This window comes from Sorex fumeus, unplaced genomic scaffold (assembly GCF_029834395.1).
Source record: "Sorex fumeus unplaced genomic scaffold, SorFum_2.1 ptg000265l, whole genome shotgun sequence".
Lineage (NCBI taxonomy): Eukaryota > Metazoa > Chordata > Mammalia > Eulipotyphla > Soricidae > Sorex > Sorex fumeus.
The window spans coordinates 11369560-11396995 of record NW_026606322.1 but is presented as its reverse complement, the minus strand read 5'-3'; the positions used below and the strand labels follow the sequence as shown (position 1 = coordinate 11396995).

The 27436-nt window shown below is 41.4% G+C and overlaps 1 protein-coding gene across 1 annotated transcript in view; it reads right to left on the bottom strand.

Moving 5' to 3' along the window:
• The window catches only part of CCDC80 (coiled-coil domain containing 80), a 30935-nt gene extending 10330 nt beyond the window's left edge, over positions 1-20605 (bottom strand). The window contains exons 1-4 of the mRNA XM_056109350.1: positions 19912-20605; positions 17584-19490; positions 9200-9356; positions 1714-1850 (exon numbers count right to left, since the gene is read on the bottom strand). Coding sequence (XP_055965325.1) covers positions 1714-1850; positions 9200-9356; positions 17584-19479 — 2190 coding nt within the window. The 5' untranslated portion in view covers positions 19480-19490; positions 19912-20605. The remainder of the gene's footprint in view (positions 1-1713; positions 1851-9199; positions 9357-17583; positions 19491-19911) is intronic.
• Positions 20606-27436: the final 6831 nt, after the last annotated feature.

Sequence of the window (27436 nt, the reverse complement as noted above, 5' to 3'; positions counted from 1 at the left end):
GGTTAAAAATGAATAGAAAATAGATAACATTATAGCTGGGTATGACCCAACAGCCCCAAAACCAAACACACACACACACACACACACACACACACACACACACACACACACACACACACTGTGTGTGCTTCTTTCCTCTATTTAGAAGAAAACAGAGTTATGGGAGAATTCAGGGGAACTAAAGGGAAAACAGAACCTGGAGATTAAACTGATGTATAAACTTCTACAATAATATCTATGTTGATGTTTCATATATATATTTTTTCATACATATGTAATCATATAAAAATCTATACTCCTGTTTTTGGAAAGGTTCCATATTTTCCTCACAAAATGGTATACTTTCTTAACTCTACAGTTAAGCTGGTTCTTGATCACTAAACAATTATAAAGAAAGTGAAAAACTATATCTAACACACATGAAATAACATATTGGCATATTTGACCTGAGAAATAAGAGGAATTTTCCACGAGAAGGAGGGATGTTCTGTGGTCATGAGGAATCTACATAGACTATGAATCCCAGAGACTACTTTATTGAGTAAGCTCTCTTAAAATTAGCTCATGTTTGCTTTGTATCCTCCAAAAAAAATGTTGGTAACCAACTTCAGGATAATGAAAGTCAGTTTTTTGGATCACAACTATCTGGACAGCAACCCGAGATGGATCTGGGGGCTGGCTGAGCATAATCTGCATAAGCTAGCAAACAGTCTGAACATAGCTTGGAGCTATGCCCTTAATGGGAATTCAATAAATTGCAGAATGTGAAAACTGGCAGAGACTTAGGGATGATCTAGTCTAACCTCCCACATTAGAGATGAAGCAACCCAAGTGTGGAATAAATTAATGAAAAGATCTCTTTCCAGATACATAAAAGTGCTACACATTGAGCTAGCTATTGTAAGTCAGGCAGACATTTTGGGTAACAGTTTTCATGTAAATATGATGTATGTAGGTGTGAATTCCAACTCAAAGTAGGTGAACTAATTTACTAGTTTGCTATTATTCACTGGCCAGTTTATTAAGTTTGGGGGCCACACCCAGCAGTGTTCAGGGCTTACTCCTGTCTCTGCCCAAAGATCACTCCTTGCAGTGCTTGGAGGACCATGTGCAGTGCCGGGGATCTAACCTAACCTAAATCAGCTGCATGCCAGGAAAACATTTAAATGTTTTCACTCCTCTACTATCTTTCCAGCCCCTTTGATTAGTTATTTAATCACCCTAGATCTTTGATCCTTTCTCTAAGAAGCAAAGATATACTTATTTTACTTTTAATCATGATGGTTTCAAATAAGGGCTGATAAGAGTTCAGGTAAGTGCCAAAGGAAAGCAGTTAGTAAACTAAGATGTTTTTGTTATTGCTACTATTATTATTATTATTATGACTGCTTGACACAGTTCACGATTCAGTACAATCATCTCTAAACATACTAATGTGGTGGGTGTAAAACCCTACTGTTTTGTCCATGACATCGGAATTTAGTCTGAGTCAAGCATCTGAACTACAGGAGGTCAACCAACTCAGTGTTTTTCAGAGACCATATTTTGGGACACAAATTCTATAGGACAAGTTGGAATATTTGGGTCCTTTCAAAACCTTTTCAATGAGGAAATACTTTGTGTTTAATTGTATGTCTAATCGAGTCATTGACAAAAATTTAGAGTTGCAATCCCAAGGAATGGCACTGCATTATCCCAAGTAGGAACCCATACCTTGACTCTCATGTCCAAGTCTGTGAGCACCATGAAGAAGTCATTGTAGGTCATTCCATATTCTTTTCTCAGCTCACTGATAAGATGCTGATCTACCAAGTCTTCATCATCAACCACTCGCATAGGTTTCTCATTATCTTAAGGCAAAAGAAGTATGGACAAATGTGGGTGTGACAAGGCAGAGCATAGTTAGACATGAACAAATGGAAACTGTAGGCCTCCATTCTTAGTTATTTACAAGAACTTACTTACACATAGTCAACTAACATTTTGTTTTAACAGAAGTTTCTAAAGTGAATACATAGATATACAAACAAATGAGTAAGTAAACTCATATTAAAAGTAACTCTTCTGTTGTAACATTGTGTAACTGAAACTTGATCAAGAACAGCTTTTTAACTGTGTGTCTCACGATGACTCAATAACATTTTTTTAAGTCTCTTTTCTAAAGATGATAAAACCCCAGCTCTGCCCACCTCTTTGTAGTCAACCAGAAGGAACAGAGTGAGAAAAAAGGTTCCTGAGTCATCCCTGGAAGATGACTTGCCAACTCATCAAGTCTGTCTTGGAATGAATTATCATCCTAACTCACCAGGGAACTAGACCCAGATACTTAGTTAAGTTTTATTTTATTTAAAAAATATGTTTGTTTTAATTATTCAGTTAAGTCTAAAATTTGTGCCTGTTCGACCACTTTGTTAGAGTCACTTTGAGATTCATCAAACCTTACCATTGTTATCGAGAAAAATTAAGAATCTGTGCTCAAAACTGATCACATTTGGCACCCAAAACATTTAAGATGTTCATAATAAAAAAGTAAGAAAATAGAATTTCAAGAAAAGTATTACCAAATGGAAGTTTTTGTCTATCATGCATTCTTTCAAATATTATCCCTATAAATAGTTATAATTAAAAATAATTCCGGATGATGTCATTGTGTTAAAAGGAAGTATGAAGATGGGAATTCCTATGTCTGGAAAGCATTTTGAAAATGATGAGAGTTTAATCTCCTTTTTCCATCCCCCCAGAGTTTCCCTCCAACACAGTATTTTCTTCCAACATACTAAAACTTTTATCAGAAAAAATATTTGGACAAATAAAACTAATCAAATATTCAATCAGAGGTATAATAATACATAGAATCTAAGGGTTGTCAACACTGCTACCCAATGAGTAGGTCTTTTTTTATAAGTAGGATATTTTTTCTTTTTTAAATTAATTTTATTGAATCACCGTGAGATAGTTATAAGCTTTCATGTTTGGGTTGCAATCACACAATGATCAAACACCCATCCCTCCACCAGTGCACATTCCCCACCACCAATTCCCCAGTATACCCTCCCTTTCCCACCCTCCCTCTGCCTCCATGGCAGACATAATTCCCCAGAATCTCTCTCTACTTTTGGGCATTATGGTTTACAATGCAGATACTGAGAGGTTATCATGTTTGGCCCATTATCTACTTCCAGCACACATCTTCCATCCTGACGGGTTCCTCCAGCCATCATTTTCTTAGTGATCCCTTCTCAATTCCAGCTGCAATTTCCCCTGTGCTCATGAGGCAGGCTTCCAGCTATGGAGCAATCTTCCTGTCCTGTGTATCTACTATCTTTAGTTGTCAGCTTCATGTTACGTTGTTTTATACTCCACAAATGAGTGCAGTCCTTCTATGTCTGTCCCTCTCTTTCTGACTTATTTCACTTAGCATGATACTCTCCATGTCTATCCATTTATAAATAAATTTCATGTAAGCAGGATATTTTTAATATCCAACATATATTCATTTCCAGTTTGACAAAATGTTATTGTCAAGTGTTTGGAGGTAATTTTGTGCTAGGTGTTGGATTCAGAGATAATTAAGCTGAAAAGAGTTTCAGTTTTTGTTATTAGAATAAAAATTAGCATCTCCATAACAGATAAAATGTTGGAAACTGTTGAATGGTAGGAAGACAGGAAGACTAGGTGACAGAAAGAAGTAGGATTCTAAACAATTGTAGTAGATTCCAAAAACAGTGCCAAGTTTTCACCTTCATCCCTCCTCTTCATGTTTTGGAGCAAGAGAGATAGTACAGAAGTAACACACTTTGCCGTACTTGTGGCTGACCCTGGCAGCACTAGAAGTAATCCCTGAGCACAGTCAGTTGTGACCCAACCCTTCCCCTTTATCAGGAGATTTTTACTTCTTGGTTGTCAGAGATTGATCTTGAGGCTTATACACTTGGTATATAAACCATGTGGACAGAAGATGAAGGTTAGGGGATGACAAATTCTCCAACCTCTGGGGCACAGAGTGACTGAGACATCAAAGTCTGAATAAACAGAAAACATCACAGTGTCTGGAAATGTGGTCACGCATGCAGTCTGGTCTCCCAGCACAGCGTTAAAAGACCTAAAGAGGCAGCTACCAGGCATGGCACTGTCGACACTGATAAGAGAAGTTGGCTGGTTTTACAGGTGGTCCCAAGGGAAGGCAGTATATTTGGATCTTGATTTAAATATTTCTTTTGGAGGGGGATTGAGGGAGTTTCCCGTCTGTCAGGGGCCAATTGGGCAGTGCTCAGGAGGCTTGAACCTGGTGAGGCCCTATGAACCCTGCTCTTTCCCACTATTAGCATTTTGTATTTTGCATTTGGATTCTGATGGGGTTGTGAGTCTTTTTTAAAAAATTTTTTTGGCTTTTGGGTCACATCTGGAGATACTCAGGGGTTACTCCTGACTCTGCACTCAGGAATTACTCTTGGCATCAATTGGGGAACCACATGGGATGCCAGGGATTAAACTCGGGTCAGCCACATCCAGGCAAATGCCTTACCCATTGTATTATTGCTCTGGCCCCCAAAGGTTGTGAGTCTGTCTTTAAAGAATAATCCTCTCAGGCCTGGAGAGATAGCACAGCAGGTAGGAGTAGGGCATTTGCCTTGCACGCGGCCAACCCAGGTTCAATTCCCAGCATCCCATATGGTGTCCCAAGTACCACCAGGAGTAATTCCTGAGTGCAAAGCCAGGAGTAACCCCTGAGCATAGCCAGGTGTGACCCAAAAAGAAAAAAGAATGAATAATCCTCTTAACAGGATCAGGTTGAAAGAATATTTGGGGCTGAAATATATTTGATCATGCTCATTTAAATAATACTTTAAAATTTTGCCTAGGAGCGATAGCACAGTGGTAGGGCGTTTACCTTGCGCACAGCCAGCCTGGCCGAGCCAGGTTCAATTCCTCCGCCCCTCTCGGAGAGCCTGGAAAGCTACCGAGAGTATTCAACATGCCAAACACAGTAACAAGAAGTCTCACAATGGAGACGTTACTGGGTCTGCTCGAGCAAATCGATGAACAACGGGAGGACAGTGGTTTTTTTTTTTAATTCTACATAAATAATGAATTAACATTTTCTGTCCATGTTGTCACATTCACATCCTCTATTTTATCCAACTCTTTTCTTCAGAAAAAGTTATTAAAGTTGACAATTTCCCTAAAAATGTCCTGTATGTTCTATTCCTTAAAATTCGGCGCTCAGTGGACCAGAGAAAGAGTACAAGTAAAATGTTTGCCTCTCACACAGCAGACTGTGGTTTGATCCTGGTGCCATAGATGACACGGCAGCACCTCTAGCAGTGATCCCTAAGCTCGGTTGGGTATAGCTCCCAAACACACAAACAAACAAACAAACAAACAAACAAAAAACCACAAAAATTTGGTGTACTCCATATACTCAAAACAGTTTTCCTCCTGGGGTTAGAGAGAGAGTGAAGGTGATTTTCTTACATGTGGCCAACATGTGTTTGCTCCCTGGTACCACCAGGAGTCATCCTGGAGCAATGAGTCAGGAGTAGTCTCTGAGCTGTGTGTGACATCAAACCCTATATATGAGTATAAATATATATATATGCATATACTCATATTTATGTGTATACATGTATATATCCCCCTATTTTTGATAACAAGAAATATGCCTACTAAGTGTTCATTTCTTTTTTATTTTGCATTAAAAGTGTCTTTATCCACAACTTTTTATCTGACACACTGTGTACACTATCAATATATTTATAAAACAATATTTCTGTCCCAGATCAATGCTACTAATCATTAAGATTAACTTCATGTATTGTCAGCTTAACATAACTATACTTTGGGCTAACTAAACCAGATGGGATTATTCTGCATGGGAATTTGCTCAAGCTTATAAATAACTTTTTATTAAGTTAATGTCTGATGTCTTAAGGTAATTTCCTTTGTGCTTATAGTTTATCAATGAACATTCAAACACATTTAACAAGATGGAACAGTTGGTGAGGCTAGTCCACATTATAGTTGGATGTAGGTCTCTACTTTTAAGGCTCAGTCAACATCTGGAAGTGTAGAGAGTGGTTGATTTATTTTTAAGGAAAGTAAAGCCATGCGATAGACTTTTAGCTAAAGATTAGTCAAGGCTGGAGTTTGGTTCACTGAGAACCCAGTGAATGCCAATTCCTATTTTCCCATGGCTGACTCCCACACTTGGCTGAAAATGTTACAGTTTTTCCCATAAGGGTAACCTGGGACATGACACAAGGACAGAAAGGCCTTCCAGGAATTAGCTGAGGAACAAAATGAAAGGCCCACAAATCACATCCAAGCGGCCAGCGGGGAGCAGCAAACACCCAGATCACACTACTTGATTCCAATATGGCAGAAAAGAAAACTTCAGTCCCTCTACAGTTTATATTCAATCCAGATGTCTGAGAAAACAGCAGGATTAATGCTAAAAAATTAGCCAAGGCAGCACCAGATGCTTATAGCAGTTAGGATCATATAAAGGTTGAGGTAGAAGGTTTGATGATTTTTCCAAACTCCTCTGAAATAAGGAATGCTAAATCTTTGTGCCAGAGTTGGTGGTTAACATATTTGACACCAAGAACACCTGGTGGAAGAGGACTTTCATCTTTATCCAGCACCAGTTCTGTCCCAGATTAATACCTACTTCCTCTCTAGACATTTGGATTATAATTAAGCTAAATGACCAACGTTGCTATATGTAAATACAGGAAGCAAACTGTTGGATGCCAGCTAACCACTAAATATGTGGCTTTATAGGATTAGTTTTTTGACTGTCAGCTTTATTACCAGGGTAGAATGCAATCTGACCTCAAGAAGCAGTTGTGATGGGGTTACTGCTAGCATTCTGTAATTAGCATAAAGTCGTGATAAGTATTTCTCAATTATAGATGCTCTAGTAATTTCTGACAAGTTGTTGCTCCCTAGATGCTTATTAGAAGAAATGGTAGTGATAATGACCATTTTGACGATTGGGCAGATGTTTACATATATTATCTTATTAAATCCCCACTACAGTCTGACAAAGATAATTATTTTTAAGCTGAGATTTAGAAGGTAATCTGCCTAAATTCACACACAAAATATTTTTCAACTGTAAGTTTGAACCATTCTGACTCCAGAGCTTCTTTGTATCTTCTATTCCTATGATTATATTGATTTGAAAAGTGAATTTTTTGTTATTGTTTTCTCCCTCCAAATAGCACATATAGCACAAGGATTAATGTTCACAAACCAGGACCCATAAAAATGTATGATGCCTCACTGGACATAACGCTCTTTGTTTTTCCTTTGGAGCTCAAGGAAAAGCAAACTAATAAACATATACACTGAATAACAGAAACATAACATTTGATCAAGCTTTAGTGATCTGCATATATTTTTTACTTATAGACCATAATACCCAAAGGTGCATCTAAAATGTTAAGGGGGGAGGGGTGTGAGTAGAGGCATAGCATAAGAATTAAAACACATGTCTCAAATGTGGTCAGTGCCAGTTAGATTACTGGCACCACATGGTCCTTTAAACATCATAGGGATACTTAGAGCAGCAGGACCCCAGAAGCAATATGTCCTTGGACCATTTCAGCTAAGAAACACAGAAAGGAGCCTCCAGTCTTTCAGAGCACCACTTGGGAAATCCCCCATCCACCAAAAAGGAAAAGGAAAAAAGCCTTTTAGGAGTGTATAAATCATGCTAATTTTTAACCACACAAAAAAAGAAAAAAACATGTGGTTTTGAATTTTAACCATATTCAATCAAATTGACATTCACTGTCACTGTCACTGTCCTCCCGTTGTTCATCGATTTGCTCGAGTGGGCCCAGTAATGTCTCCATTGTGAGACTTGTTGTTATTGTGTTTGGCATATCCAATACGTCATGGGTAGCTTGCCAGGCTTTGCCATGCGGGTGAGATACTCTCGGTATCTTGTTGGGCTTTCCAAGAGGGGCAGAGGAATTGAACCTGAGTCGGGTCGTGCGCAAAGCAAATGCCCTACCGCTGTGCTCAAGACATAATTATGACAATTATTTTAACTTTAAGAATATACATAGCAGGAAAATTTGTGAAAACTTCAATATATATATTTATATATTGAAGTTAAGTGTTAACTGATGGAGAAAATACGATCTGTATAATTTAAGATGTTTTCAGCTAAAATACATTTTATGAAAAATATGCATAATAAGAAAATGATAGACTGAGGGTGATTTTAATTATTGTGAACAGACAATAAGAGCATTAGAAAATGTCTACATTAAGAAAATTCTTAATGTCTACATTAAGAAATAAGAGCATTAGAAAATGCCTACAATAAGAAAAATATTTGGTACTGTCCCAGAGATGGAATATTTATTAAAAAAAAAAAAAGAAAACTTGGGTAGGTCATATTTGGAGCATCTGACTATGAGGCTTAACTATTCACAGTAAGTCTTGCGATGTCCCCATGAGAATCATAATAAATTTGATCTCAGTTGCCCAACTCTGAACTGTATGCCTCATAAGTCTCACGCATCATTAACATAAAAATTGTGAAATATCTACATCTAGCCAAATTCTTTTACTTTCCAAAAGAACTTGGGTGCAGATCAGTCCATATTTTCAGTGACCTTTTTAGCTGAATAGCTTGTTTCGGCCTCGTTAATTCCCTGACCACTTGTCTCACCAGAATCAAGTGCTTTTAAGTTTGAAAGGTCCCTATTAGGAAAGGTGCACCGGGAGCATTAATGGTTACCTACAGGCAAAAGACTCAGAATTCTGAAGGAAGCGATCAAATACCTTCCTGTTCTTCTCTCATCAACATGTCTGTATTTATTTATTATTTATTTATTTTGGTGGAGGATGGACAATGTTTGGGCCACACCTGACAGTAATCAGGGATTGCTCCTGGCTCTGCACTCAGGGATCACTTCTGGTACTGCTCTGAGGACCATATGAGATGCTAGGAATGACACTTTTCTACACGTTACTGATTCTTGAAACTCACAGAATTTGCATATTTTTCATTTTAAAGTGCAAAAACTTCAATAAATTGACTTAAAAAAAACACAACAAAAGAGACTTCTGGATATCTAAATTTTCTTCTTTTGATTCGCCACTGACCTGTCCCTTAGAATTTGTCTCCTCTTAGATATGAGAACAAAAATAATAATGGTATTGAAATATTTAAGAGAACCTAGCTGGAAGTGGTCGATTTTCATGGTGCTATTGTTGACAGGGCCGAAGATGGTGATCACAGAGATTTTTCTGGTGGCCATCTTGCAGAAACTTTCCAGATACTCATCTCGCTGTTGTACATACATGTTGTTCTCAGCCTTAGGAGCAGTGATAAGCTGGAGATAGGTAAAGGCAGTAAAATATTAATTAATAGTTGTAATGTCACACTGAGACACATCTAAAGACATTATTTGTAATAGAGGATTACTAGTAACTAACTAAACTGAAATGCTCTGCTGAACATTTATTATAATTTTGGTTTAAAAAGATTATTTGGAAAGGGTTTGTTTTTTCTCTTTTTAATGAACCCAGAAAGCTTAGACTTTTCAACTCATTTCTATTATTTGTTTTTATTTCTCATCTCTATGTGTCTTCTGGAGGTGGGGGGCAGTGCTCGGGCCACAGGTAGTGGTGCTCAGGGTTATTCCTGCAATCAGGGATCTCTCCTGGTAGTGCTTAGGGAACCATATGGGGTGCTGGAAATGGAACCAGGTCGGCTATGTGCAAGGCAAGCACCAAGCCTGCTGTACTATCACTCCAGTCCCATCTATGCATCTTATTTTCTTTTTTGTGAACTCTTCCAGAGAAAAGACTTAATTTACAAGGCTGTTGTAAACATTATATGCATTCTTGGTACTTAATAACTGTTCAATAAATGTCTGCTCCCATTTTTCTCTTCATTAGCCTAACTGGTTTCTCAGACATCTGTGAATTTGGTGGCTACATCATGTCTCAGAAGGTTGAAAGAATTTGACACCCAGGCTTTGGTAATTATGGCCTATACTTTAGAATATTTTGAGACAAACTTATGCAAAGATCATCGGCCACCTTTTGTCCTACATGTTACTGACCAGAATATATTTATTGTTACATTGGATCTGCAAAGGGCTTGTGTTGTACATCTTTGATATTTGAGTCTTCCAGTGGAATAGATCTTTCTCTTTCAAAGTTGTATTTTTCACATTTCAAATCTGGATTTTTTTTGTTCACATAACTCCATATATCTTTCTCCTTTTTAAAAATTTGTTGTTGTTTGGTAGTCACACTGGGCCATGTTCTGGGCTTACTCCACGATCTGTGCTCAGGTATTACTCCAACTGGGAGTTTGGGGGACCATGTGGGGTGCCAGAGATTGAATCCAGTTGACTGCATGCCAGGTAAATATCTTACTTTTCTACCTTAGTGTACGTTTTTTAGTTGTATTTGTGTAGTTTTTGCTCATTTTACTAGATTTTCCCTGAGTAGAAATCTGAACTGTACACCACCCTCCATTGGTAGATGAGCATGGCAATGTTCATCCTGGAAATGGTAGGGTTTGGATTCTTTTTATAATTATTAAAACCTTTTGACCTCTTGACCTCTCCAACCCTTAAAATCTCGCTAGGCTAATGTGTACAAAAATCAAATCTTTGCTGATTTATCCTTGAACTCAAAGACCAGCCTTTCTGTATTACTTTCTGTAAACACTTTCTGGCATCTGATTACATTCAAATTTATCAGTCACTTTTCTTTTTACCAATCTGATCTTATAAAATATTTATGAAGTTTGTCATTACTAGCTTGCCATGGTTCAGTGGGACAATCACCTTGTTGTTAACCTCTGCCAGATACTTTATCAAAAATGTTTGAGGCCTGACACTCAATACCTCTATTGCAAACCAGAACATCCCAAAGGAAAAAGAGAGCAAAAGGGAATGCCCTGCCACAAAGGCAGGGCGGGGTGGGGGGGATGGGGTGGGGTGGTGGGAGGGCTACTGGGATCATTGGTGGTGGATAATGGACACTGGTGGAGGGATGGGTACTCGATCATTGTATAGCTGAAACCCAAGCACGAATGTTTGTAAGTCTACAGCTGTACCTCATGGTGTTTCACTAATTAAAAAATAATAAATAAATAAATAAATAAATAAAATGTTTAAGGCCTGAGAGATAGTACAGTGCATAATGCTTAGCAAGCTGCAGACTCAGGTTTGATCTTCGGCACATGATATGGTTGGTTCCCTTGAGATTTTCAGGAGTGATTCCTGAGTGCAGAGTCAGGCAGGAGTAAGCCCTGAGAACTGCTGGTGTGGACCACACCCCTCAAGAAGCTTAATAAATCTGGTCCCTGCTTTGTTTTACAGCTTTATCATAGACGTGATTATTGCTGCCTGGAACTTTCCCTTTTATGAATTCTCTAGCCTTAACAAAATACTCTCCCTCGTGGAAACCAAAATGTGTTCAATAGAATTTGATTGGAACCATTAACAAAGATTTTATGGAATGGAATTATTTTTTCTTAGGTAATTTAATTATTTATATAAATATGATACACCTATTTTTGATTTTGTGTTTATTTGCTTGTTTGGAAAGACAGGGTGGGTAGGAAATGTTTGTTTTAGGGTGTATTTTCCTAAAATTAATGCATTGATTCATACTTAACCTTAAAAAATTTAAGGTGGCTATTAAAAGACCTAGTGATGAAATTTTGTATTTGCTTGCTAGTGTGTAATTAGCTCTATGACATTTAAAAATATTTCTTCAGGTTTAGATGGTTGTGCAAACCTTATAGCTTTATTTTTCATTACTGTATCTTAAGTTTTTCTTTCTTTGCTCATAACACATTTGAAATAAATAAAATAAATGTTTAAGTGAAACTAAAATAGTTTAAACAAAGCTGAAAGAAAAGTGTATTACTAATGATTTTAAACTCTATTACAAAATAAGGGTAAACTCATATTTATAATGTATTTAGAAGAATCTCTAGCTCTAGAGAGCATTTCAGGTACTAGGTGGTTGATATTTATTACTTTTTTTTACTTTGAATCCAAATATGGACTTCGTTTTATTCTTCTCATATTTTACCATGAAACCATAATAGCAGACCTAGATGAACCTTGATATGGTGGAATTTCAAGAGTTCTCAACTCTCCCTCCACCTTCTTCTCTCTCTGGTACATCATTTTAAATTTCAGACAACATAGAATCATACAAAATATCATCATCTTCTCCTTACTAACTAACTTCTAGGAATCTCTGAACATAGCGGCACTCGACCACATAAAATCAGTGGAGACTGCATTTAAATAAAGAAATAGTTCTGACATTTATTTTTACCTCGAGACCTTTGCCACCAGGAAGGCATAACCCACCTGTGTGTTGACATTCATTTAGCATGACTCATTTCCTAGCTTGGGGCCTCCACAACCTGGTCCTCCACAACCTCTCTCTGACCTATGTTTTTTTCCTACTCTTCCCATCCATGACCACACTACTGGAAAGGTCTAAATGTGAAATAAAAGCAGTCTTGGCAGAATGGCACCTAAAATAGGTGGCTGAAATCAAAATTGGAGGGCCTGCATTTCAGGCTGAGTTTAAGCCCAGTTTGTGTATAATAGAACCACAAAGCTGCTTAATATTACAAATCTTAGCTTTTTCATCTTTACCATGAATAACTTCCTGCCAGCTTCATAAAGTAATGACTGAGTGTAAAACTGAGAGAAAAGTAGAACTAGTATAAGTGTGACTGTGTGTATGTGCAAGATGTGTGTAACCAAGAGGATACATGCTCACTCACTTTCCTGCATTAGCCCCTATCACCATTCTTACCTAGACAACCTCCCCGTTAATAGAATCTGAGTTATTCCGGAAATATAACATCACCTTTGAAGTCTTCTTTAATTCCAAAGGATCATTTAACCCTTTTAATTACTGTTCTCATTGACACCCATTTGAAATTTGTTCTATTTGATGTCATATTTTATGTTCATGTCATACTTTCCCAGCAGTGAAGCACTGAAGTCCCAGTCCCACCACTTCTATGCAAAGGGAAGGAATACAAACGCTAGCCTGCATTGCTCAAATGACAAAGATTCATCTAGAGAAGGGAAGAGGACTCAGGAACACAATAGTGCATACATGAAACTCCCAAACCATTTTGATCTACTACTTGCTCTTCAAAGCAGAGGCAGTGGTCATTTGAATACATTTTGGGGAATCTTTCCCTGTGTATTGTTATCTCTGCCGAATTTATTTTCTAACTTGGCAGTATTTCAATGCTCAAAATAGTAAGCGTTTCTAGGCCCCTCTTCCTCAAAAGAGAATTTTAGAATTTCCCAGTAAACATCGTTGTTTGGAACTTGGCCTCTTTCCAGCATGGTGACAATAAATCAAGACATGTATCATGAGCTAGAACTGTACTGTAGTTCTTTTTCATGTTTCTGTTCCAACTTGTCAGAACAAGAATTCATTTGCGCACGTAAAGGGAGCAAATGGGAAGAACCGGGGGAGAAGATATTTTAGGATTCATTATTCTCAATGCTGTGTTAAGCCCAAACACTAGATTTTCAGAGAAATTTGAAAAGCAACATTCAAGCTAGTCATCTATAGTATAGCAACTGGTGGGCTAGCAAAACAAGACATTATATATTTTTCTACAACTTAATAAAATAAAAAGATTAATATTACTATTTCCAGCTTTCAGAAATGAAGTTGAAAGGAATAGTCTACTTCATTTACAATTTAGTCTGCGGAGCATACACAAACTTGAATTTGAAAGATAGTTTAGTCATTAAGAAACTTTGTATTAGTTGGTAAGCAAAGTACATCTCAAGGCACAAAATGATGCTATCAACTACTCTGAATATAGTTCCATTTTTAGTGATAAGTATATTAGCTATATACTCCCCATTGTCAATACCAAATCCCAACCAGTCTGAAGAATTAGGTTAAAGGGTATTTAATTAGTTATTCTTAACTGGCTGCCAGAAAGTCAAAGTTCAAGTGCAGAGAATTACATGAGTAGTAAATGTAGAAATTCAAATTTTGTTCTTGGTACAAGATATTGACAATTGTTTATCTTATTTAGCTGGTCAAGTCAATGTTGCTTTCTGAAAGCACTTAATCTGAGCAAAATAAAAAGGGGAAAGGATGGCTTGATCATGAGTTTTCAAATCAAAAAGCTAATTTTTTTATAATTAATGCTTTTCTACACATAAGCCATAACCTTAAAACACTTAACAAAATTTCCACTTAGTATCTAATAAAATCATGGAAGTCTGAAAATTAAAACAGTAGGTCAGAATAAAACACCTTGCAGGATGAGCCCATTTCTGTTGATACACTGAAATCCTGAAAGGCAGAAGATGGAAGTTTCTCTCTGGCCTAAGAATCGATACCTGCCTCCACCTGCAGCTATTGCTCTTACTAAGGTCTCTGCAATGCCATCACTCAACCACAATCTATACCATTGCTTCACGGTTTCTCTAAGTAATGGACTAAGTAGTGATTATGTGGCTTTTTTTACCCCTGAAGAATGAAATAAAATAAATGGAAAGCACTGGAGGTTTAAGATAAATTATATTTGCATGTCAAATTACTGGAAAACTAGAAAGAAGGGCTGAGCAACTTCAGTTTGAATGCACCGAGTTAAGTTGAGGCCCACTGGAGTTATATGTTGTCAGTTGGACTTGAACATCTTGTAGAGTACTAAGTTTTAATAAATATTAATAGAATCACTGAATAACATCAGTTCACAGCAGATGAAAAAAGTGAGTGGGAAAAAAGACAAATGTTTTTTCACCGAGAAGCACTAGTCTCTTCTGTGTCTGGAGAAACAGTCTTTTCTTGCTATCTTTGGGTATTGTATTAGGTGAGTTTTCATTGTCTTTCCTACTTCATTCCTATTTTATATATCATTAACCCTTCAGGAAACACATTTATTTCTGCTATGATTGTCACAGGTAGAATTGCAAGACTGAAACACCTTCTATTGGTACTTATCTGCTTCTCTCCTTGGTCCTAAAGAGCAACTGCCCTGGGCAGTTCCAGCTGGCTTCTGTTTTGCCTCCCATGACATCAGCAGAAGCTGTCATTGGAGTTTGATTTGCTTAAAATTTATGATCAGGGATAGTTTTAAAATCTGAAAAGACCCAGCTGGGTTCTCAAATCCCTGACTTAGGCAGTTGGGGGTGATGACTAATATTAGCGAAATAGTTTGAAAAGCCCTTGTTTTGACTGAAAAACTAGGGACAATCAAAGTGTTTGCCAAAGGAGTATATAATTATAATCCTGATATTTTATTCAAGCTGTCTTTTCCACCCACCCACTGCTAAAACCTGACCACGAGGAAAACTCTGCATTCCTTATTGGCTGAAAGGTCAGGATTGGGTGTATGTTTGAGCAGGCTGGATAAAGTTGTAGGCACTCAGGAGAGCCATGGAGCATACCACTAATGCATTCCCACACCCCAGAGCCAGCAATTTGCAGTTTGACCAGTGTTCAAGTACCACACAGAGTTCTACTCTGAAATCAGAGGTTCTCTTTATTCTCACTGGATCATTCTCCCTTTAAATTTATATATATATATATTGGGGATTTGCTCGAGCAGGCCCAGTAATGTCTCCATTGGAGACTTTGTTGTTACTATGTTTGGCATATCGAATATGTCACGGGGAGCTTGCCAGTCTCTGTAACCAAGCAGCTATTAAACCACTTGAACTAACAGTCTCTTCTCTGCTAAACTAACTTTATATAGTTACTTTAAGCCTCTTGTTTAAAAAAATAACATATACATATGTATTACATATGTATGTGTATCTTATTATATATAATAAGTATATATATATCATATACACACAATAAATATATATAGTATATAATATTATTGTTATGGTGGTGACAAGTAATGGCCAAAATAGAACTGCAGTGATGGACCTATGATTCATGGCATTCAGAAACACAAGTAAAAGCAGGGTACTTGTTTCTCTTTTCATGCGCATATCCATACTCACATTCATATACCCCAAACCTCTCAGACACCACACCAAACATACAAACCAGCATACAAACCACAAACACCTAACACACAACTCATAGCCATAAGCCACCCGCCATACCACACACAAAGCAACAAAGTGCATACAGCACATACACTACATTGACACCCATATACCACACACACATTGCACACCACACCCACCCAAACTCGCACCCATAAATCCCACACACATAGCATGTCACACACTGAGCATGTGAACCACAGCACACCACACACACAGACACACATACACACACATAACCAAACTCATACCTATACACTCATGCCCACACTACACCACACACATTAACATATGCATTATATATACATAGCACAGATATCATAACACATCACACCGATACCCACATAACACACACACACACAAACACCCATTTTAAGGAGGCTCAGGAGAAATCAATAGCTGAATTCCAAATTCAGATGTGGGTCTATAGAGTCAAGGATGAAAACAACTAGCCTAGCTCCCAATGCTCCATCCTTTTGACTTTTGGATATTGTCTTTCTTATATTGTCATTTGGGCAGTGATGGTGGAGGCAGCATTTAAGAGACTTCAGTCAGCTCACTTACAAGTATTTGTGAGGACCACAAAAAGAGCCCTTCTGTCTATCCCTATCTCTCTGTCTCTATCTCTCTGTCTGTCTCTGTCTCTCTATTTCTGTCTCTCTCTGTGTCTCTGTGTCTCTGTCTCTGTCTCTCAGTCTCTGTGTCTCTGTCTCTGCCTCTCTGTCACTCTCTCTCTGTCTCTGTGTCTCTCTGTCCCTCTCTGTGTTTCTGTCTCTGTCTTTCCCTCTTTCTCGCTCCTCCCCCACACCCTCCTGCAACTAGCATACAGCTTGTCTCCATTGGAGGGGTCCAACTATTGATACAGGCTGAATTCAGAGGCAGAGAAGGTGCCTTTCTCTTTAGCCAAACATTACATTTCAAGCCCCTAAGCTCACAGAAAGAAACCCCCTTTTCCAAGTTGTAAATGGAATGGGTGCCTGCCTAACTCCTTCATTCTTTGCATTTGATCAAGAAGCCAGAATTCAGAACAATCCCTGGGAAAAAGGAGTAAGAATGGATCTGGAAGACACTGACTTCTGACATCAAAGGTGTGTCCTCCAGAAGGACCCCTAGACATCCAGTCTCAGAGCCGGGAGTTTGTGGAAGAGGTTCTTAAAGCATCCAAGTTAACAGGGAACCGCTGACCCAGCTGCCCTTTCCTGACAAACCTCCTGGTCTCTTGACACAGGATAGGGACTGGAGCTATAGCACAATGGGTAGGGCGTTTGCCTTGCAGGCAGCCGACCCTGGTTCGATTCCCAGTATCCTGCATGGTCCCCCAAGCACTGCAAGGGGTAATTCCTGAGTGCAGAGCCAGGAGTAACCCCTGTGCATCCCCGGGTGTGACCCAAAAAGCAAAAAAAGAAAAAAAAAAAGGAAACAGCACCTGAGGTTCGAAGAATGAGGTTCTAGAAAAGTAACCCAGGAAGACACACATCCCTGACACAAACATAGCAACAAGGACAGTAAGAAGAAATTCACTTACTAGAAGCCTTCGTTTGCCTTCGAAGAGCCCGAGAAGATCAGTCACGGCCTTCCCGAGGCTCTGCTGGACGTGTTGGCCAGGGGGCTTCGTGTAGCCACCCTGCTCCCCTTTGCTCGCCTTCTTCTTCTTGCTCTTCTCCTTTTCGGGCTTGCTCTTTTTCTCCGCCTTCTTCCCCGGCTTCTCGCTCTTGAGCAACTTGTCCACTTTCTCGTGCTTGGCCTTTTTCTTCTTCTCCTTCTCGGCTTTCTCGAGCTTCTGGTGCTTTGCAGACTCCTTGGCTTTCTGCGGGGGCACACGGGCCACCTGCAGCTCCTCCTCCAGCTGCGAGGCCGTGGGCGCACCCGGGTCGTACTTATCCTCATACTCGTTGCTGAGCAGTTTGTCTTGGGCCTTCCTTTTGGGGGGCTTGGCCTTGGGGGGCTTGTGCGGCCCCGCCTTGGGCTCCCGCCGGTCGGTGCGGTTGTCGCGGAGGCGACCCGCGCCCCCCCGGGGGCTGTGCTCTGGGACGGTGGCTGGAGGGGCGCTGGGGACGCTCTCCAAACCCGGGGTCTTGCTGGGCCTGCGGGTGCTCTGCGGCCTCTCGCGGGTGGCCTCCTTCCGGGGAGGAGGGGACAGATTCTCCGAGGCCGCCGGTCCCCCGACGGTGGTCACTTCGGCTGTGGCCGGGGCCCTGTGCGTGTCTAGGGAAGGGTTGACCCGGGGCGTCCAGGGCCTCTGCGTGGTGGGAAAGACCGTAGTGGTGGTGGTGGTGGTGGTGGTGGTGGTGGTGGTGGTGGGAGTCGGCCTGGCGGCGACGGTGACCACCCGCGAGGTGGTCCGAGTGGCTGTAGTGGCCGGAGCAGGGGGAAGCGTGGTGACCCGGGGCGTCGGGGACGGGGCAGGGGAGGCGGCCGTCGTGGTGGCGGCGGGCTTCCTCCAGACCTTGCGGGTGGGGGGCACCTGGGCTCGCCTGGGCGGCTCCTCCTTCCTCTTCTCGGCGCTCAGGCCGGGCCTGCCCTCGCCGTGCCCGTCGCCGTCCTCCGGCACCACCTGGCCCTCCACCCCCGCCGCCCTGCACTTCTGCACGAAGCCCTTCTGGCGGATCTTCTCGATCCTGCGGATGGGGCCCTGGTCGATGAGCTCGTACAGGGCTTCCAGCCGGACCGGGTACGGGTAGCGCTCCTCCACCTGCAGCGTCTTCTTCAGCAGCACCATGCCGAACTTGCCCTTCTCCAGCTTGAGGAAGCTCATGAGCTTGGGCACGAGGCCCGGCTCCAGGCGCCGCTCCAGCACGCGGCCCTCGCCGGTGATGCGCCGCACCCGGCCGCCCTCCTCGCCCGCCTGGTGGAACAGCACGATCTGCTGGATGTGCCGCTCGGCCAGCTCGCAGTACACGTCGTCCTTCAGCAGGCTCATCATCAGGCGGTAGTAGCCGTCGGCCGCGTGCGGGGCCGAGATGACCCACACGCGGTGCTTGCCCGCGAAGCTAGCCAGGATGTTGGGGGAGCTGGAGCTCGCGGGGAAGCGCAGCGTCCTGGTGCGGGCTGCAGAGCCCTCGTCTCGGACCATCTCCCGGGCTGGGGTCCGGGCCCTGGGGGGTCTCTGCTCGGGTCGCTCCGGGGCCCCCTGGAGACCCGCTGCGGCTGGCAGCGCCGTGGTCCGGGCTATCCTCATCACTGGCACGCTCCTTCTGGGCAGAGGTTGAAGGCTGGCTTCTGCCGCGGTGGTTCTCCCCGTGTCCTGAGACCTCCCCGTGTGCCTCAGAAACCGGGCCGGCCTACCGCTGGACGGGGGGAAGAGGGGTGCTCGGCGGCTTCCGTGACTCCCCCGGTTCGTGGCCTGCGCGTGGGATTCCGAGCTGCACACCAGCCACATGGCCAACAGCATGGTCCAACTGGGTCCCATTCTCTGTGTCATGGTGCAGTGCACTGGGGGTCGCAGCAGGTCCAGAGGCAGGAAAGGAATTGGGGGAGTGAGGGAAGGAAGAACATTATTTAATTGCAAACAGGGCTGGGCATTTTCTCTTTCTCTAACTTGGACAAGGAGAGGGGGGAAGGGATTTTTTTTTTTTAAAAAAAAGAAGGGAGGTCAGGGAATGGAAAATCAGATGAAATCCTGCTGCTTTGAAGCGCCTAAAATTTGTCCGTGCTTCCCAGAGACAGTGACATTGAACATGCTCAGAACACGCCCTCGCTCTTTCAACGGGCTCCCTGAATCTTCAGAGAGACCACGCAGGGATCCTATGAATTAGGACAATATTCACATTTCATTTCTTTAAGCAAGCAACGAAGAAACACACACACAGACGCAGACAAACACACACACAAAGAGAAAAAGTTACACACTTACATTGTGGCTCATGGAGATGGAATGCAGAGCGTTCCCGAAGCAATCTGAAGTGTGGTCCCAGGACGGTTTCCTAGATGCAACACTTTCCCTCTTTCCCGTGCTCCAGGCTGAGAGATACAGAGGGGGAGGGGGTGTGCCTCACTCCGGCTCCCAAAGCAACACCCCAGACCCACAGCCGGTAGTGACCTGAGAGCCCGGTGGCTTTCTTTTCTTCCCGGCTGTGACTTTTTACCTTCTTGACAAGTAAGATGAGGTGCAAGCAGTGGTTTTTTGAAATCTTTGCATCTCCATTTGTCCCGAGTCTCTGCCCGTCTTCTTGTGCCTTCAGTGTCCGTCCCCCCGTGCTGAATCAGGATGTTCTTTAATGTGGAGCCCCAGCTATTTTGGAATCTTGCTCTTTCTCTTTGGAGAGTTCAGGAACCTTCTTATCACTCTTTCTCCCACAGTCCGGCTCAGTTCCTTTGTCTCAGAGGTAAAAGCACAGGGATTAATACGTTTTCCAGGCTGAGGGAAAACACAGGAATGTGATGTTGAAAAAAGGACTTTTCCCCCTTCTCGTCTCCCTTTATTTCTTCCCACTATTTCTCTTTTGCCTCCTTCTCCTGCTTTTATTTTCTCCTTCTTTTTTCTCCTTCCTCTTGCCTGGATTCAGTCCCAGAAATGCCAGGACAACTTTAGTTTTGATCCAAACCAAATTCAAACAACAGCAGCCACTGGAAATCAAGGAAACTTCACTAAGAATTTAACAGATCAGCAAAACACCGCCTCCTTCTCATTTCAGCGAGTTGAGAGAGAGCTGGTAGGGCAGGGTGGGGAGGGCGAGGGCTGTTCTTTGGGGTGGGGGAGAGTTTTGAAATACTACACATCATCATAAATCACTTTAGAATAGGATGGCTGCAGACTTAACCCCTTCTGTACCAAGTCATCAGGAGACTTTCTCTTCCTATCTGTACTTTGGAAAAGGGAAAATCCTCAGATTTCTGCATCTGGCTGCTTGCTTGGTTTTCCTCGACACAAATACTTATTGGGTTTGGATGCTTGCATCCACAGACACCGACAGTGTGTGTAATTCAGTGTGTACATTTTTCCCTCATTGCTCCTGCTTCATGTATTCAGTGTGAGGTTGGAAAAGTCCATGGAAAACATGACTGGGTTGTTTTTATTTTATGCTAATTGGGGATCATGTTACTGTGTTCTTGTTCTTAGTTTTTCCTTGGCATGGAAGGAAGCTGGTAAAAGGTTAGAAATGCAGGCAATGGCTGTTGTTCCCCTGAGAGCGTGAATGTCCGCCTGTATATCAGAGAGAGGACATTATGATCTAGAGTCTCTCGGTTCTGACTGGAAATGGTAGTTAAGTCTTTCCTCAGTGGGCTTGTGTATGTGTGTGTGTATGTGTGTGTGTGTATGTGTGTGTGTGTGTGTGTGTGTGTGTGTGTGTGTGTGTGTTGCTTCAGAGGCTTCAAGTGTCTAGAGGGTTTTAATCAATCCTTAGAAATCAGGTTCCTATGGAGAGAATTGAGATATCTCCACGGTCCATCTCTTGGACATGCCACAGGGATTCAGCTTTTGTAGGGGAGGAATGATGCCTCAGATTATACAGACTTCCTCCCAGTTTTTCCAAGAGTATTCTGTTGTATTAACTGGCACAAATAAGAGTGAATCTGAGCTTGCAGCAGTTCTTGCAAAGGAGGCTGTGCTAATACCTACTCTCACTAGATAAAACCTAGTTCCTTATTTCTACCCCCTGATCAGCCACATCTCCAAACTAGTCATTTGGCTTTCTTTTACATAAGCACTGAACTCTGAATTGGAGACTTGTATGGGGGTAGGATTTACAGCTCTCAGTATACAGATTGAATTTCAAGAGGTCCCTAGAAGGAAGACCCTGCCATCATGCCTTCTGCACACTTGTGAGTAGTGTAATAAAGGTGGCTTCGAATAGTGACCCTTTGTCTTTTGTTGGCAAAGACTTTCCCTTTCAAGGGCTTCAGCCTATTAATCACTTAATCACTTAACTTCCCGTTAGTTGTCGATTTGCTCGAGCGGGCGCCAGTAACGTCTCCATTTGTCCCTGTCGCGTGCTAGTGTAGCCCAATGGCATCTCTTCGCTCCGGGAACATGGAGGGCCTCAAACCGATCGTTCATGACCTTGACAAAGAAGTCTGACCATCTGGTAGGTGGGCGGCCACGCGGTCTCTTGACATCCCGTGGAATCCAATCAGTAACAGCTCTAGTCCAACGGTCGTCTTTAAATCTCATTACGTGACCAGCCCATCTGATTTTCGACACCTTGGCAAATGAGACAGCGTCCCTGATCCTTGATCGTCGACGGATGTCAGAACTCCGGATTCGTTCTCTCATTTGAGTGAAACGTGATATTCCAAGCATAGCTCTTTCTATTCTTCTTTGGGAGACCTGAATGGCGTTCTCATCTTGTTTGCGTAGGGCCCAGGTCTCTGAGGCATATGTTAATGCAGGAAGAACAGTGGAATCAAAGAGATGTGCCCGGAGCCGGAGGTTCTTCGTCCTCTTAGCTATTTCTTCGACGTTCTTGAAGGCGTTCCAAGCCGCTCTCTTCCTCCTGCGCAGCTCGGGTGCCAGGTCATTTCTCATGTTGACCTCTCGACCTAGGTACACATAGCTGTTGCATTCGGAGATGGTCGTTCCATTGAGAGCGAATGGGGCGTCAGGAACAAGGCTGTTTCTCATAAACATTGTCTTCTTCAGCCTATTAAGTTGATCAAAATGCTTCATGCTAGACAATCCTGGATATTATTATCTTTCACACTTCATAGTGTGCTTCACACTACCCCTTAGAGGCCTCCCTTCCTTCTTTTCGTTTTTCTTTGTCAATAACAACCCCCCATTTATTGACCATTTTTATTTGACATTCTGAGCTAGGCATTTCCATATATTCTTTGTCCCAACCTTCACAACAACCCCTAGGAGACAAATAAGATGATCCTCATTTCAATAGGGATTTAAACTGAGATCTATTTAAACAAATAAATAAATAAATTTAAATAATAAATAATTTAAATAATGAGTTTAAATAAATTCCCTATGTCACACAATGGCAACTGGTCTGAAATTTGAAACAAGGTTTGGGACAAACAAGCAAACATGGAATTCTGTCTTCTTTCATTTACTTCCCATTGGACTTATTTCTTATTTTTCATTACTTCCTTTTTACTCTGTTTCCCATATTCACTGAACAGTTTCACTTATCAACTTAAGAGTCGTACTTTCTGGAATAATTCTTTAAAAACATGTTTACCTTTCCATTTATCCTTTTTCATGAATAACCCACCAACCTATCATCTCTCTATATATATATACATATATATATATACATAATCCATCATGTGTGACCTGATAAAATTTGAATATCGTCTCTCTGGGGAGTTGGTATTGATGTAAGGGAAGCCAGCCTCACTGCTCTTCCTCCTGGGGGTCTGACTTTTCTTGTTTCATGAGTTTTGGCCAGTAGATGGCATGCTGAACATACACATGGGGAAGAATCTCTTTTATCTCCTCAATTTTCTGGGGACTCACTGTCACAAAATTAGGGGTCTCTTATACTTACTCAATATTTTTTCACTCCAGTACCTAAAGCCTACTCTGGGGCACAGAATTATACCTTAGGGAAACAAATGCCAAATAAATAAATAAATAAATGAATATAGAAGCAAGTTAGCTTCTGCCCCTCTTTGGAGAAGTTAATAATCTGTGGTTTGCAAAGATTCTCAATTTTCAGTCCATGATTAAAGAGCCCTGTATTAATAAAGACCTTCCCCTCAGCCTTCTGTTTTTTTAAAATTCTTTTCTGTAACCTAAGAAAGAAACATTAACCAATAAGCATCAGTAGATATGTAGTTGATTTCCTTATAAAGAATAACTCTTGTTGTTACTAAACTAGATTCAAAACTATTGCAGGTAACTGTTCTATTGCCTGAAAAACATCGTTTGTTTAAGAGAAAATCAGACCAAAAAATGAGGGAAGATATTCAAACTGTTCAATTGTGGTCTTGGGTGGAAACCACTTTTTGCTGTGTGATAACCAGATCCTCCTGTGGGTGAGGGTTGGGACAACACTTGATTTATTTATCTTTGTATTATATAATGATGTAACAGAGACTAATATGTATAATACTGGCCTAACAAGATTTCTGCTTCTAGCTTTTCCTTTTCATTAGAGACCTCAATTTAAAGAATGAAGACTATATTTTATGTCCTTCAGAACAAATCAGAAATTTATCTCTTTCTCAGTATTACGACAAGCTAAAGAAATAGTTTCAAAGTCAAGGAGAAAGCTGATAACTATTGCAGAATACTGTCCTAGCCCAGAAAGTCTCTAAGAAAAGAAACACTTTGAAATTGTCCCTGTAAGGTTCCATGCTTAATCCAAAGAGGAAGAACATACATACTTTAAAATAGATAAAAGTTTACTGATAAGATAGTGCTCAAAACTTTTGAGGACATTTATCAATATTCCATTTTTATTCATCTATTTAAAAATACTTTAATGTCTTTTAGAAAACTTTGAAAACACTTCTATTCCCAGGTGGAAATCTGTTTAATTAGAAAAAGTCAGACTTCCAAGAGTAGCAATTTGAAAGGCCTGGCCCTAGAAGAGATTTAGTTACTATATGAATGACTTAACACATTTCAAATCTTTAACAGCAATTATTTATTATTTGGTTTTCAAAGCACACGTGGTGCTCAGGGGTTACTCCTGACTCTACACTCAAGGATCACTCCTGAAAGGACTCAGGGGTCAGCTGCATGCAAGGCAAAAGCTACATTAACTTTCTGGCCTCATAATCAGTGATCTAAAGTTCATACTTCATCGGTTGTCACGCCGTGTGAGATATATAAATGCATAGACATAACAATTTACTGTTTGAGGGGTTAGTTCTCGGATGGAAAAGAGTAGAGAATACTAAAGCATAAAATCTTAATTTCCAATTATTAAATATACATAAAAATTGATGTCAATCAAATTTGAAGGAGAAAAATTCAGTTATGCTGACTTCTGTGCTCTTACATAGAGCTAAAAGAATAATGATTCAATTTCTTTCTTTTCGCTCAGCCTTTCTCTCAAATACTTGTCAAGATTGCAAATTTTATACCAGAGACTAGAGAGAATCTGACATTCTCGTTTCTTTAGAAGCTTATTGTCCATTGAGAAGATTCACAGCATTTTGTCAATCGGACTTTCCTAGAATAACTTTCTTGAAATGTAGAAATCCAGTGGTTGTAGTGGCTACAGCCAACATGCACAGAGTTCATTATGCCATAGACTTCCTCTTTGGTTCCCAGAACAGACTTTACCCAGGAAGCGGCTTCCCATGCCTCCTGAAAAGTCTAGCTTGGTATGTTTCATAGAGTTACCTTGCACCCCAGGTTTGATCCCCGGTACCCCCTACGGTCTCTGAATACCTCCTGGAGGGACACCTGAGCACAGTCAGGAGTAAGCCCTGAGCACTGCACATGGATGATCCTGGTTTGATCCCCAGCATCCCATATGGTCCCCGAGCACAGCAGGGGTGGTTCCTAAGAGCACAGCCAGGATTAATTCCTGAGCATCACTGGGTGTGACCGGTGTAGACTAGAATCTGCAGATGTCTAAGATATACTTTCTGGCACCATGTGCTGCACAGACTAGTAATACTTTCATCCTCATTTTCCCAGTCCTTATCTTGACTTCATCTCCTGCTAGAATTGTTCTGTATTTCACTTGCTGTTTCTCTGTTTTGACCTACTACTCTGGGTTTTGATCACAACATTCTGATCATCACATCACATTAACTGAAGGGATAAACCAACAAAATGGCAATTCATTTATTAACAAATATTTACTGAATCAGTGAAGCAGATGTGGTGTTTTGCCGACCGTCTATCTTCACTCCCATTTCTTCCCATTCCAGTCATCCAGTCATCGCATGACGTTCTCAAGGGTGGCACTGAAGAATTTTGGTGAAATGGTATCACCCTGCCAAACCCCTCTCTTTACGTCAATGATTACTTCTTGTAGAATGGTGAGATCCTGGTGGTGAATCCGTAATACAGCCCATGGTGGATCCTGATGTACTGAGTTTGAACGGCCTGTTTGGCTAGGACTTCAACGACCACTTCAGTCTCAACAGTCAAAGACCTTCTTTAAATCGATAAACTTTAGACAGAGGGGCATCTTGAACTCTCGAGAAACTTCAATGAGCTTGGTCACAGCGTGGCTAAGGTCGATTGTGCTGAATCCTTTTCAGAACCCGGCTTGCTCGCATGTTTGTCCTTCATCTAGTGTTCTGCCTATTCTATTCAGGATGACTAGAGAGAAGACGGACAACAGGCAGATTGGGTGATAGTTGCTGATGTCATGGATGTCTCCCTTCTTGTACAACAAAATGATCCTGCTGGTTTTTCCACTGGGAAGAAACCTTGCATTCAGACAGAGAGCATGAGAAGAGCTGAGCCAGTGTGTCTGACCTTGTCTGGACCGGGTGCTGTATGCTTCTTTACTGACTAAATGGCATGTCAGATTTCAGAAGGCAGAACTTTGGGAATGACATATCCATTCTACGGAATTTGGTATATGGGCAGGTGGGCATGGCTATCGAAGAGATCCGAGTAGAAGTTGTGGGTAATCTTCTCCATTGCCCTTCTGGAAGATGTGATAGATCCCTCAGGATGTTGGAGGGCAGTCATCTTGGTCTTGTAGTTGGCAAAGGACAGGTGGGCATTGCCAATACTTTCTCCAGCTTCTGCTGCATGAGCCAACACTGCTGCTCTTCTCTCTTTATCGCCTCTCTGCACAGCTTTGTGAGCTCAGACATTAGCTTGTGATTGCCTGAGGCTTGTGCTGACCCATGTTGGCAAATGAGCTTGAGAGTTTCTGAAGACAGGTGTCTGTTTGTGGCTTTCCCACTCTTGGCATTCCTTGTGTACTCATGGAGGTGCTAAACCAGTCGATCATATTCCTTGTAAATGTCAATGATGGCATCTTCCCATGTTGCTGCAATAGTGCCAAAGAGCTCTCAGTTGGTGGTCGTTCTGGGAGATCTTTTCTTAAAGTTTTCAGCCCTTTCTCCCTGCTTAGTGAAGTAGAATTTTGCACGAAGGAGATGGTGGTTCGATCCCGTTTGGGATTTTGGGACAACAGCGACATCAGTCAGGCAAAAGCGTTGATTGAGTATGATGTGGTCAATTTCATTGTGGAACTGTCCACTGGGAGACTCCTATGTCCAATGTTTAGATTTGGCCTTCTGGAACTGTGAGTTACCATGGATGGTCTGGTTGATATAATAAACTCAGACAGTCTTTCACCCTGTTCGTTCCATTATAGGTCATCAGTCCTGATGTGGAGTTCTTCCGGTGACCTTCTCGGTCCTATCTTGGCATTAAAATCACCAACAATGATCTTGTAGAAGGTATGGTCTTCTTTATAGAACTTCTCCAGATCCATGTAAAACTTCTCAATTTTTTCTTCATCGTAGTTGGATGTTGGTGCATAGACAACAACGATAGA